A 15,120-nucleotide genomic window follows, 5' to 3' on the forward strand; every position below is an offset into this window, starting at 1 on the left:
TGATTTGGTGGGTATAAATTGGTACAAATAATAGTTTATAAGATTTTTTTAACAACCACCGGAATCACTCTGTGAAACGGAGTACATCCCACATCAAGTTAGGCCCGACTTTTCCGACCGTCTTTTGTGTTACTTGATTAGGATAAATAAGAAAGATAACTATGTAATAATATGGTGGGCTATGTTTGCAGAAGATACCGGGGCCCTTTTGCAGTGAGCAGTTTACCTTTCTTGTTGTAAACTTATTAGATAAATTTAATAAAGTAGGTAAATAGTCCCGAAAGGAAAACACCGCAAATAATAAATTAATAATAGTACTGTGCGTAATCTAGTGATCTCCTAATGACAATGAGTAGACAGGGAATCGCACTTGATTACTGACAGTCCAGACATTCCCACATCGACTTATTACGAGAGTAAGGCCCGTTTCAGACGGGACACCGGTGTCGCGCTCGATATAATATAGACGCCCTTTGTATTATGTTTATGAACGCCCAGAGCTAATGAGTCAACGCATAATTTCGCGATATAAATTAGAAGATAAAACTGGCTGCGGTCATAAAAACATGTGTATCGGCGGCTTGAGAATGTAGCGGCCGACGGAAAAGTGTACCATACACGCTTTGACTCATTAGCTAGGGGCGTTCATAAACATAATACAAAGACCTTTTATTCGAATACAAAGGCCTCCTTATTATATACGATTGCGACACCGGTGTCCCGTCTGAAACAGGCTTATGGCTGTATAGATCACGGATTCCCAAACAATGAGTCGCAAGTGTTAGTAACCTGAACACTTTTAATAGGACGAAAATCTATATTAACATTTATTTGTTTTATGTACCTACTTAAAATATGTGTATGTATGTATCATCAAAACAACGACAATTTGTCTGATGGTGGGAACAAAGTACCTATGCAAAAAAATCAAATCAAAAAATATAAATTAGTATTCAATATACTCAATACAAGAAGTGTAATGTATGATAGTAAACAGATACCAGTACTTAGCGTGAACCAAAATTACGCAATGATCACATGTTAACATAGACAACATGAAAAAAATATAATGATTGACATAAAAATGCATTTGTTGTCAAATGTGGCGGGGGGTTTACAGGTTGGTTGGCTATTATTACAAACGGAAGTTGCTACTCGAAAATAGTTGTGAAGCAGTGCTATTGATGGACCACTGGACCAGTATAAGTTTGAAGAATCACAACTAAGTAACCACTAAAAAGCCAAGAAAATTACTTAAATACTTACATATTCATAAGTAAACTTCATGAACACAAACAAATCAAATAAAAAGCAGAGGAAGTACGTAGGCATATCGACCCTTAATCGGCAGAACAACGTAAGCGACAATTCATTAATTTTACAGGAGAAGGTTTTTTTTAAATTATTTCTGTAATTAGTTCCAAAAATGAATTCTGTTAATGTGGTTAATAATAATTGGTTACTGCCTATACGGAAATTATAAAACAATTGCATTAGTGCTTTTAGTTTTCGAGATAGTGGCGGTAACGCTGTTTTGCTTATGTCTATGACACGATATTTTTTCCAGGCATGTCGCTTACGCTATTTGGCGTAGTCGTTTTTATTTATAAATTTCATGCTAATTATCATCACAGGGCATTACTAATTAAGTATTAAAATAAATAGCATAAGCACCCATTTATTTTACGAAAGGGGACGTTGTTAAATAAATTAAAAATACTTTGACTTTTTAAATTAATATTTTTGCTTGTAGATACTTAATCACATATAGGTAAAATAAAAATAAATGATTGGTATTTTTAAGGTTTCGCTTATATTATTAATATTATCAGGTATTGTTATTTTTCAAAATGAAATAGGTACGTATCTACTCGTACATAATTAAATATGGGGACCTACTAATTATGATAAAATAAAATTGTAATCAACTATTCAGTTTTACAAAAAAATTATTGTCCCACATTTTTTAAGCAGTAATCGCTGTATTATCCTCATTCACATCTTCCTGATCGGATTCCGGTAAAGTATCTTCCATTGATAATCCATGTGGCAGTTTCATAAACTCATCCGTCATCTCTGAGGGATATTACATTTAACACAGAGACTTTTATACTGTTACTCGTTATACTGGATTTCCAATATTGGTGATTTAGCACTATACAGCAAGGGTGACTGCGCTTAAAGCATCACAGCACTTGATCGGGATCTGATGACATTTTCTAGGTCTAACAGTTTAGTCCTACTGTCACCAGAGTAGGTACAATATTTGGTAATTTTTTTAAATTATGCCTTTCATAATTCACCAAATTTAATTTTGAACTTTGAAGGAATGCAAGTAGCAGCGAAAGATTTCCAGTCACGGAATTCTGCATATGACATGATGACCTAGCGTTGGAAATGATTTTGGGTCATTTTGATAGTGCCCAAACTACTATATAAATGACTCAATTGTCGCATGAATGGAATCGACCGGCATCGTAGTACGACCAGTGGGTCTATTCTATACTTGTCTTATCGACCGCTAAAGTGATAGATATTATCAAACTTAGGGTAGGTTTATATAAAAGTGTTAGTACTTATTGCAACAATTATAATCAACGTATTGTAATTGCTACAATAAGTGCAAATTCTATAATACAAACCTACCCTAAGTTTGATAATATTTATCACTTTATCACTTTAGCGGTCGATAAATACAGAATAGACCCACTGGTAATAGAAAATGTATTTCTATCAATTCAATGAAAGTTGAATTTTTCATAAAATAAGATAGCATACCCAGTGTTGCCCGGTTCTTATTCTGACCAATCACAGTATAATAATTCCTTGATTTTTTCCCGCTTTGTCAGTCCTGTCCAAAGATTTGTGCATGATTGCTGAGATCTCATTACTGCCACGTTTACCATCAGTTTCACCCCATAAAAAGCAGTATCCATTATTTGTTCCACTTTCGTAGATACTTTCATTATAGTATGCGTATTTCGACTAGGGAGTGTTTAGCACCTTCTCGAGGTCAAAACTTGCGCACAAAATGTCATTGTGATTTTTACTTTTGGCCAGATCATTAAAGAACATCTCTTTGCATTTATCCTTTACGGTAAGGGGACATTTGTAAGTATCCGTTTCAATTAGCCGAAGTCTCTCGTCACCAGACATATTTGTTACTTTCTCGCAAAAAGAACACTATTATCTTTTTTGGTAGATGAAAACCCAAGTTGAACTTACTGTCTATTAAATACGTTTCTGAAAACATTCCGAATCACGACATTAGTGGATTCATTCAAAGAATCCAAATTTTCAGTATAAATTTTATACTTATACATTTTTAACATTTCAAAAATCTATAGGAAGATACTATTCTTCGTAGATTATTCCGACAGTAGTGAGATGTAACGGCGGGTAATTATTGTTTAATAAACTCTATTACCAGGTTTATTTTATCTCAGCCAGTTTTACTGGACGGCGCGAGCTTTGCTCCCAAATCGGTTTTCGCACAACTCACTACCAGACGGACCACCGAATAAACCGTACCGTAGCTTACACTATCAAATAACGTCGGTTACGTTGTTTTGCTCTACTTTATAATGCGATACAAGTTAAAACGCTAAAAGGCACAGACCCTAAAAAATGTCACGCGATTGAGATCGGGCTCTAATATTTTTGTCACTTATGCGCTAGGTGATATTGAACAGTTCTCCATTTAAAACGCAATTTACCAAAAAGTGTCGCTTACGTTGTTCTGCCGATTAAGGGTCGATATATTCTAAAGTCTAAACTGTGTTAGCGGCCTAGTGTTTGGTTTCAGTCTATATAAAGCATAAATGAGCTGCCCACACATTGGGACTTCTTAATTGAACAGTAACTTGATAGTTGGTATATACACAGTTTTTGATAGATAAATAAAATAATATAGATTATAGAAGAATAGAATATCTATACCTGTCATGAATGGCTAAATTACGCCAAAGATGTCGAACGACCTTTACAGCATTTAATTATGTAAATATTTCATTTCGAAAATCGTACGATACGAAAACACGAAAACACACGACCTATAATTTGAATAAATTATTTTTCTTTATGCAGATTGTAGTGATTATTTTTTTTTTCATTTAATTTGACGTGAACACATGTGATCCAACTATGATGAACACTAAAATGAATGAATACGAATCTCAACACAACAGTGCATGTTATATTGCCACAAAAACGGTAGATGTTTGATAATCAATCCACGTTAGCAGAATATGTGCGTGAATTTCATTCAATAATCGCTCATAGAAGGTAGACTTAATTTGTCAACTAAATAAAAACGCATTTTAAATATATATACCCGCTTTAACAGAATAAGATAACAATGATGTAAAAACATTAACCTTACTGCAATTTAAATTTCATTTTTCAACCACATTCCACGTATCTATATGTTTACCTTACCAATGAATGAAATTTGTATAAGAAGGCTCGTCTACCTTCAGAAACGATCAGTCAACATATTGTGGAGAATTATATTATGTAAACATAATATTAATACTAAAAGACAGCCCCGTCACCAGTATCTCTCTTGGCCGTGCTCACTTTTAGAGCAAGATAGACAGTTTTGACTGTTTAGACGGCTAGCTTATTGTAACAATTATAATACCTCAATACAAACATTATGATAAGCTACCCTCGATGACCGACGATAGCAGTCTCGTGTATAGAATAGATGCGCTGGTGTGTTAGTGCACGGAGTGGGTTGTAATATATTGGGGTATAATTAATTTTAAAAGACATCGACCATCCTCAATAAAAAAATAAACATAAACAGAAGAATATAGTCACCATTCAATTTTATTTTATGAATGAACACGGTTTCCACGAATATATGAGTAAGTGCTTACGAATCGAGCGATGTAAGCATATTTGAACCGTTTACTCGATACATACTTTAAAAACGCATTTGATAGTAGGTACTTAATTTAATTACTATTATTATTACTTTCTAAAAATACGTTTAAAAGCTGATAACAGTTCTAACTAACTTTGTAGTCATAGTAATAAATTAGATAGGGGATCTGCAGCCCTATGTTCTAACTAGTGATATGAAGTCACCCGACGACATGACGTAATTGTGACGTCAGCCAATACACGCTCGAGACAAGCCGTCCAACGCACACGGCTCACCATAGATATTATTATGCTGAACACCTATTTGTGTATGGGGACAATGGATAACGCCACTATTTTAGTAGCGTTATTTTCTCGAATGCTATTATCACTCTGGTGGTACGTCACAATGATGTCATATGACGTCATGTCGACCGGGCGACTACAACTCGCAAGTTCTAACATAAGGCCCCTGATAATGAAATCTTCCGGATTTGAAAATGGCTGACCATGACACTTAACTGTGAGTGGATAATTTCTGGATTTATTCGTCATCGTCATACAACCGTACCCAAGAAGCAATAAACGACCACGTCGGCCGCCTTAAAACCAGTTAATAGTCCAATTTTAAACAAATTTGTCGAAACTACGTAAGCTGAAATTTTGGAGATTTAGCTAGGAGAAGGGAGATCTTCATGCAACTGGACATCGGATGCTGAAGTAAATATACGGTTTAAGTACCGAACTATTGTTATATTACTCGACTACAATCAATCTTCAATGAAGAAGTGTCTAATAGTAAATATGTGCCTACTATTTACTAAGGAGACTAGGAAAGGGTATCTACATCGAGTATTTTATCTTAAAGTTAAAGTTGTTAAAACCTCCTATGTGACAAATGTGTCAACATGTTTTTCTTTATATCATTAAGTATTACATATCTGCTACCTATTTTGTTAGTTTATATTAGACCACATAACCTTTAAATGTTTCATATACCACTAAAATTAAAATATAGTAGTTAAATAATTATAGAAACCTACCAAGTCCGTAATACCTCCAATGTACGTAGTCATCAGATCGGAGCTATTAAAACCGCTCGATAATGTCGAGCGCCCACTAATAGGCATCAGGTCATTTCGAGAGTCTACTTGTACAAGAGTCTACTTCATCTATGTCTTTATGAAGTTGTTTCTGTCTCTCCTATCAAAATTTATCTTTGTCACATCGGAGTCATCATGTAAACCAAAGTATTTGTATTATCCATGTATAATAAAATAATATTGGTTATCTTATCTATGTATATTTAAAAAGATAGTTAAACCTAATCCAGACCAAAAACAGTACGCCAACAATGCTTTCCATTCACGGTGGAATACTAAAAAAACCCTACATTAAATTTGTTTCGAAACATTTTAAATTATAAAAATGTCCGCAAGGAGTTTTTATACGACTTTTGAACAAGTTTTATACAAAGTTCATTTGTTTACGCACAACACACGTGATGTATTTCGGTCAGGACTAGGCATCAGATAAGTATACCTAATATTGCACCACCAGTAAACAAAACTGTAGTAAGTAAAAAAAGTTTACTTAAAATATTTTAAATATGTGCAGGGATAGTGGCTTGAATCTTGGATGAGTATTTATTTGTTTATGGAAAAAACTTGATTTCTTTTTAACTATATTCAGTGACGTCCTGTGGGGGTAGGCAGATTGAGCGTCGATTGGGGGCGGCAGTTACTCGAAGGGCGGCAAATCGAGGAGAATCATTTGGAATATATATAAATAGCTACCTAAACTTAGTAATAACGAAAATATCTTTCCATTAAAAAATCAGCTCACTGGTTTTATCGGGTTCGCGATATCTAGTTTACTTCCGTTGCCCGTCGACGTTCTTGATGACCAGAAACGACACGTGCAGATTTGCGAATAATTAGTCTGATATTTTGTTAGTAATGTATCCAAACAAAACATTTCTTAGATATTGGACTCATGAAAGGTTGATAAAAATACTGTATAAAAAAATGAGGCGGCATTTTGGCGCTGGCTAGGGCGGCATGTTATCTAGGGACGTCACTGACTATATTTGTCATCTTTCTTTTAAACATAAAAATGTTGAGATAGATAGGTACATATTTTAATATTTCTGAGTTACGTATTAGTACATTTGATATTTTTAATAACATCGTTTTAGTTTTTTATGTGGATTTTGGTATCGTAACTTAGATACAACAGTATTTTACTAGATTTTAGTGTTCGAAAATTAATGAGTAGTATATTATAATATACCAACAGGTATAAAGTGCTTTTTCGCTGACACTATTTGAGTTTGAGATACGAAAGTATTGTATCATAATCATATCCATAACTCTTAAACGACCATTTCATACTTACATTATTTTACTTGGATTGCGTTATGTTACTTAATTGAATGTATTTCTGGAGAATGGTGAAGTCATGGTACAGATATTAGGTTCTTGCCTTTAAAACATATCGACATCATAATATTGGTTATTAAGTACCACATATTTGACATATCGCTACCAGAAAGCAACAGTGGAATAAGTAAAAAATCCTAGTTACGAGATGTTTATTTCATACAAATCAAACCGTTAACAATATTTTTTCTGCAGTTTATAATCTTAGTTAGATGATAATGGTAAGATTTTTTGTACAACATTATTAATAGTGAGTTATTTCAGATATTTCACTGTTGCTTTGAAGTAACATGACATGTTTTAATAAATACAACAGCGGTATTTCTTCTTTTTTATATGGGGTAGATATTACATCTCTTTTAAATCTCAGTGATTCATTATGTACCTACATGTGTCAACTTTCAGCAATTGATTAGCAAGCATACTTAAGATCTCAAAATCGACTTTTTTCACTTAATCTCACTGTTGCTTTCAGAAAGCGATATTTTAAGAAAAGAAAATCAAAAGACGCATCTCAAGAGTTTTACTCTATAACACCAGAAGAGGAACATTTTTAAGATATTACACAATATAACGTATTAGTACATGCATGAATTTGAAAACAAAATTACACAAAGTTTTTTTTAAGTAGGTAGGCACACTAATTTACTACCCGTGCTATTTCTCATTATCGCGTGATGGGGAGTGTACCTAATGCCAGAACCTATTATTGTGATGTATAATTAGAGGGTTACAGTGGTTAAAATCATGGAAATAATAGAGAAGTTTGGAAAACTATTGATGTGAGCAGGTGTTTTGGTAAAATATCTAGGAATAGAACATGTCCAACAGAAAATTTCTTCGGAAACCATATTTTAACAATATGCAACATTGTTTTTCAGCTAATCATAATAGTATATTGTGTAAAAATTAAAGTGAATGTACTTATTATACTTTCAACTGAAAAATGGCAAATGAAAATACCTACACATTACAAACGTGACGTCGTCATCGTTAAAGTCAAATTGTATTTTGCAATATTTTTCGCGATCCATAGTTAGTTTTAGCCTTGTAAACATGCGTAGGTACAGTGTACCTGTTGATAATGAACTATTTACCTAGATAGATTTACGCAACAAAACCTACCTAAATAGGTATTAGGATATCAAAATATTGTATTGTACAAATCAACAAAATAAACTATTGGCTACTGGAAAATATTACATTTAAAAGGAGTCGAGACCATAGATACGTAGATACCAAATAATAATTGTTCAAAATCAGGATCGCTAGGGATAGTTTATCCATTAGTGACAAATTAACATAGTAGGAGGTAATGTCTTTCCCATTTCAAAATATGTTTTTAAAAGAGCGGTGCACTAATTACCTTCATTATTATTTGCACTACGATATTTGTAGTATCATTCAATTACATTATATGTATACCTTCCCTTCGTTAAAACTAATAGCAGCAAGGCAAGCAATCGCATGTATTGTTTTATTTATTTATTTATTGATAGTGTCACTAATCACTGGAAAAATGCACTTGTATTTTGTAGGGCGCGTGTATTACAAAAAAATGTAAAATACTATTCACGTTCTCACTACCATGTCTGGTGAATGAAAAATTACATACATAAATTAAATACGTCAGAACAGAACCCAATAGTGCCAGGCTAGACAGAATATCAGCCGATTTAAATGAAGACCGGCATTGCTTTAAATCACTTTATAAAAACCCAGACATACTTTTGACAGTCGGTAAAATAAACTATAAGGGGTTAATATTTTACTAAACTATCATTCTGTATACATATCTTAAGAGTATCTATATAATTTATTGTCGTGTTTCGTAGTAAGTATTTATTACAATGTTGAAAATGAATAAACATGTGATCTCAGCGAGAATAGATAATAGACAACCAATGAAGGAACTGTCATTTTTTTATCGTAAGCGAAGCTGTCAAATAAAATGTGAAAATAATGACATCGGCAGTACCCTTTCGGTGTTCGAGTAATGATTTATATTTAAATATACCCTTCTTCCCACGCAAAGTGAGGGATGTGCGATGGACATATTTTGTCTTTGCTTGCGCGTGTAGTGTGTAAAATTGTGTAAGAAATAGCCACAGACCTGAGATAAACTGTCTGCGATTTGCCGCTGCAAGGAGTCTCGCTGCTTCTCCACACCTTTCAGCTTAATTTCGGTGTCTCCGAGACGCTCCTGCGTCTCCCTGAGGCTGTCTACCAACTTATCCCTTTCGTCTAACATAGACACCATCAGCTGCTCCAAATCCGCATTTTCGCCAGAGAATTGTGAGCTTCTCTGGCTAATACTGTCCTCCGATATCGTCGGCATCACATCGCACATCATATTCCACATTTTAAATGAACACTATAAGAAATATTAGTCGTTCTCTTCACGATTGGCGGCACCAAGATTTACAATAGGCAGTGATGTTTTATGTTCCTATACAAACATTATCTAAATCTAGCACACGGTAACATTAAAAAATATTTTGAAAGCTCCATAGACACAGTAAAACATATATTTAAACTATTTGACGACATTATAGCAGAAAATCTAGGTTGACACACCTACAAATTCCTATCACACCAGTCCCATCACTACACTTCCCGACCGAACGGCCCGTCAGCCATCTTGGATCCTGACGTCAGGCGGCGGCCATTGACAACTCTCTACAGAGGTGGCAGCACTATACTTTCTAATTATAACTTTCATTCAACATAAACAGATGACTCTGATAGGCTATGACAATAAAATTGATATTTTTCATAAATATTGTTCAAAAAAAGTTATTTCATGAAATCTCATATACCCAATTATTTCCAAGGATAGAGGGCAAGGTAAGCAATCCTGGAGTGTCACTCGATTACTAGATCCCGAAACTCCAGGATTGAAAATGTTGATATCCTGGGACTTCCAATTATTTTTGAATAAAAAACATTTTATTGTCAACTAAAGAAAAGAAATTTAATACATAAAATTGTTGGTTTATAAATAAAAATTATACTGAAATCTACAAAAAATATTATTCATTTCATAAATTTCACAGGATTACAAGATTGAAAATAAGGTAATGGTACCGCAGATGTTGTGATGAGCTTTTATATATATTTTTTTTTAGAAAACAGTTTATTCCATATAGACAATTATAATAAATACCCTTTTCTGTCGGTGCATAGGCTTTTCGATCCAATATTTTCATACATTTTGATGCATCATTATCACAAACTAAGACTATATTAGGCAGTGACGTCCCGTGGGGGTAGGCAGATTGAGCATTGCTTGGGGGCGGCAGTTACTCGAAGGGCGGCAAATCGAGGAGAATCATTAGGTGTATATAGAAATAGCTACCTAAACTTAGTAATAATGGAAATATCTTCCCATTAAAAAAATCAGCTCACTGGTTAGAAACAAAATGTACTACCTATTAATTAACATACAAGGCTTAATAGAACTAGACAGAGCGATGTCTAGTTTACTTTCGTTAACCTTTTAGGTCACGTCCTTGATGATCAGCAATAGCAATGACATGTTCCGATTTTCGAATTATAGGTAGGTAAATACTTACCTAATTTAAAATGTATAAAAAATGTTTTTCCCAGTCACTCGCGAGTCATCAGGTGTATTTTTAAATGTACTTATCTGAAATCGTGGACTCGCAATATTGTCTATTGAAGCAGAGATGGCATTTAAATTAGATTTAGTGGTAGATATATATTTTGTTAGTAATGTATCTATATCTATACCTACAACACATTTCTTAGATATCTTAGTCATGAAAGGGTGATAAAAAATACTGTATAGAAATGGGGCAGCATTTAGGGGCTGCCTACGGGCGGCATTTTGTCTAGGGACGTCTCTGATATTAGGTTGGGGTAGGTTAGATTAGGTCTAAAAAGAAAGTTATAAAATCTACATCATCTGCGGCACAGTTACCGAAAATAATTATCCATTATGTGAAATATAAAACTTAGACGATACATCAGTGAAACGGCGAATAATTTTCAACTATAGGCGCGATGAAATTTTCGACTCGCCGGCATTCGGAGAGAGAACGTCGAGCTGGGAACACGTCAATTTGTTTCCTGATGGCGACGGGGGTATTAATTTTTAAATCGTGCAAAGATGACTAAAAACATTACCCATTTACTTGAAAAAGAAAACATGTCAATGACTATATTATTATTGTTACTAATAGAAAAATAAACAGAACATTAAATGGACGCATGTTGGATTTATATAACAAATTATATTTCGTTCGGCATGTGTCATTTGCACCCGCAATCCGTGCATCGCCAAGTCAGACGTTAGACCGTGCCTCAACTAAGGTATAGCCTTAATAAATAGGTACTCATTCACAGTCAATCATTACCGAATGTGTGAATCTAGTGTTATAGATATTTAAAAACACTTTCAATATTTCATTATTTTCGTGTGATCCTATGACCCCGGGTTTTAAAAAATACTAATCCGGTAATCCCAGGTTGATAATTATTCCAAGTAGGTAGATGTAAGACGCCTATTATAAAATTCATATTTCATAACATCCCAGCCTCAAAAGTTTGAGAAGCAATATATAAATAATCTATTGGCAGTTTTTGCCAAACTATATATCCACATTACATCTACTATATATCCTGTGCAGTAAATTACACTTCGCGTGTTTGTAGGTTGTAGCCAAAGTTAGAAACGTAATCCGAACTGAACCCTGAGAACCCTGAATTATTTTGGAACGCCTCCATCTCGAATTTTAATAACCAGAACCTAAAACATATTGGGTTCCATTAGTTTTTGAATTATACATTTGTAATATTTTTACTCACTTTCGGACATCATTCACGTGGAGACAGTTATTAAAAAAAAACTATGAGGTATTTAATATAACACATTTCAATGTAACTACTTAATGTTTTATAATTTTTTTTTTCTAATGTGGCAAAATAGCTACTGATTGTAATACACACGCTTGATGTAGTTAGGCTATCTTGAAAAACCTACTTTTTGAATTTTCAAATTGAAATAAAATATCCATTATTTGTACCTAGATAGGTAGGCATAACTATTTTGTATTTTTAAAGAACCAGACCGGGGTTCCCATTTATATTTGATAGAACTGACCATATTCGATATTTCCACAGGAACCGAACCCAAACCTTTACAAAAATTAGAGAGTTCTGGTTGTTTGTGGAATGCTGTATTCCTAAGAACAGATGTCATAACTGGGAATAAGAACAACTCAATCGAGGATATTCAAGACCCTTCATGACAATTTGTCTAGCACTGGTCTGAAAATTAACACGAAGAAAACCAACGTTTTGTGTAATAAATAGAACATGTGCTCATCAAGATTTCCCTCTGATTAGCAATGGACAAAACATCCAGAGCGTCTACAGCTTCAAATACCTGGGGGTACACATTACGGGAGTTGGCATTTTTCAGAGAACTCGCTATTCGAATGGGAATGGCTCACTGGCTAGAGCAAGATTCAACTCGATGCGAAGTATCCAGGACGCAGTCAAAACTAAATGCCGCCTATCCGATGCTTGCATTCTGATAGTGCTCCTTTACGGTAGCAAATCATGGCACCTAACGAAGGCTCAGAGCAACCGTATGCTGGGCTTCGAGAACAGATATTTGCGATGGACGCTGGATGTGCCTTTGAGTACTGAGTATTTTGATGACTAGGAGTAACGAGGAGATAAGAGAGTGCACCAAGCAGCTTCTCATCACGCTGTGAGTGAGGAGGCTGCTAAATACTATCTATACATGTATACAGCGGAACTACGGGATACTGGTATGACCCGGAACGACGCAAAATGACTGGCTAGCAACAGGGATTCTTGGAGGCGCAGTGTGGTGTCCATATCGTCAGTGTTTTGTAAAAAGGGCGAATTAACCAAAATGCTACTTTACAGGAGGATTTTTAACTTTTGACATTTATTTGTTTTTTACCTGTAGATGATTATAAATATCCAACAAGTTTATAATAAAGCTTACAAAAAATACTGTCATTATAATAGGTATTATTATATAATATTTTAAAAGGCCTAATATGTCACATTTGCTTTTTATTTCGTAATTTTAATTAATTTAATTTTAGTTATTTATCGTTTTTAAGTACTTTCCTGTGGAGATAAAAAATCGCCGTTTTTACACAACAAAGCTAGTGGGGTACATATTGTATTTTCATTAAAATCTCGATTTCGCCAAAATGGTTGATTCGCCCTTTTTACAAAACACCGACGATATGTTCCAGCTAAGCGGCAGATATGGCCGAGGAAGAAGAATGAACTACCTATATTGTGGTTTGTCACCTAACATAAGTTAATAAGTTCATCTATATCAGTAGTGCACAATCCATGGTCCACGTGTGGTCTGCCCTAATACTAATCACTGACTGAGCCCGGAGTTCCCAAGAATATGCTCGCATTGCGCTTTCTACGCGATTTGAGTATGCTCGCACCAAAATGTTGATAAACTTTTTTTTTATTAAAAGTAGGTCCCTAATCTTAAATTCATATGAAATATTGAACAAATCTATTACCACATTTAAATAACATGCTAATTGCATCTATTGGCCATTTAACGGGGACACGGTAGCCGAGTCGCCCGCGTCCAATGAATCAAAGATAACAAGCATTTTAGGAATGTTAGATTCTTTATTATAGAAAAAACAGTTTTGAACAACTTCAAAAACATACATATTAGAAAAAAAGTTGAACCTAGTGACTCAAATGGTAAATGACATTACTAACTTAATTGATCAAAAAGCAGATTGCCTCCTGATTGGTGGAATTTGAAGTACCTCAGTTTAAAACGTAAATATAAGAAATTATTCACATGAATCATAGACGGATCGATAGCTTAGGGCCCAAAGCACTCACCCAGAAATTGAAAGACGCAAATTCGAGTCCCACTCGGTTCGACTTCTTTGTTTAGACCCCCATACAAATTATTATTGTGAGTGGAATACTTCTTGTACGTCAGGACTTCTTGACTGAGGATCATGGGCCGGATTAGTTGCCAGTCGAACAGGCTTCTCAAAATGATTGGCTCCACTCCTCCTGGCATTCTACAGCATGCGAGGCCTGTGTCAGTACAAGACCCGTAGAACTCATGAATTCATGCAACCAACGTTTGCTTTAATATTCCAATGCAACAAACTTAAAGACAAGACAGTGAGAACAACACAAACGCACACTAATGTATGTGGCATACCATGCTAGGGGTCTAGAGTGTGAAAAAAATATGGGATAAACTTAAACACGTGTTAAAGAATATGCCATTTTCAGTAGTTATGTCTGTATCATAATAATACACATTACAGTTTGTCACGTTAATGTAACGTGCGGTCAATATTTGGGGACAGTCGATGAGGTTATTTTACTTTGGTTTTATGGCTGACAGACAATAAGCTACCCCGCTTCAGAACCTTGGTCCATGGCGATCGCTTTTACGTTTCTATTTATTAATCTGTTCTGTGAATCCTTATAATTATGACCACAATTTGCTATTTTTTTTTAATAAAACTCCACTCTGTCCAAAATACTCAATCACCCTAGATTGATTCACTGCTGGATAAAAATGTCTCTTAGCTCCTTTCATACCTCCTGGCCCTTATCTTTTAGACCGCGTTGACATGATCCAAGCACGATCCAAGTTGACTTGGACCGAGCGCACTCGTATGAGATATCTTCATACTAATTATTCCTATCCAAGCTAGCTTAGATGAGTAGGACGCGGCCCAAGTAGCTTGGATAGGAGTAATTTGTATGAAATGTCCCGTACGAGTGCGCTTGGATG

General features: G+C 34.7%; 1 protein-coding gene across 11 annotated transcripts in view; it reads right to left on the bottom strand.

The window, feature by feature from the left end:
* The window catches only part of Liprin-alpha (PTPRF interacting protein alpha), a 662,751-nt gene extending 652,791 nt beyond the window's left edge, over positions 1 to 9,960 (bottom strand). For all 11 annotated transcript variants that reach the window (XM_085941972.1, XM_085941974.1, XM_085941973.1 and 8 more), the window contains exon 1: positions 9,424 to 9,960. In XM_085941972.1, coding sequence (XP_085798098.1) covers positions 9,424 to 9,672 — 249 coding nt within the window. In that variant the 5' untranslated portion in view covers positions 9,673 to 9,960. The remainder of the gene's footprint in view (positions 1 to 9,423) is intronic.
* Positions 9,961 to 15,120: the final 5,160 nt, after the last annotated feature.

The sequence above is a fragment of the Rhyacophila brunnea genome, unplaced genomic scaffold, assembly GCF_057557595.1.
Source record: "Rhyacophila brunnea isolate RB1 unplaced genomic scaffold, BYU_Rbru_1.0 scaffold_14, whole genome shotgun sequence".
Classification (NCBI taxonomy): Eukaryota; Metazoa; Arthropoda; class Insecta; order Trichoptera; family Rhyacophilidae; genus Rhyacophila; species Rhyacophila brunnea.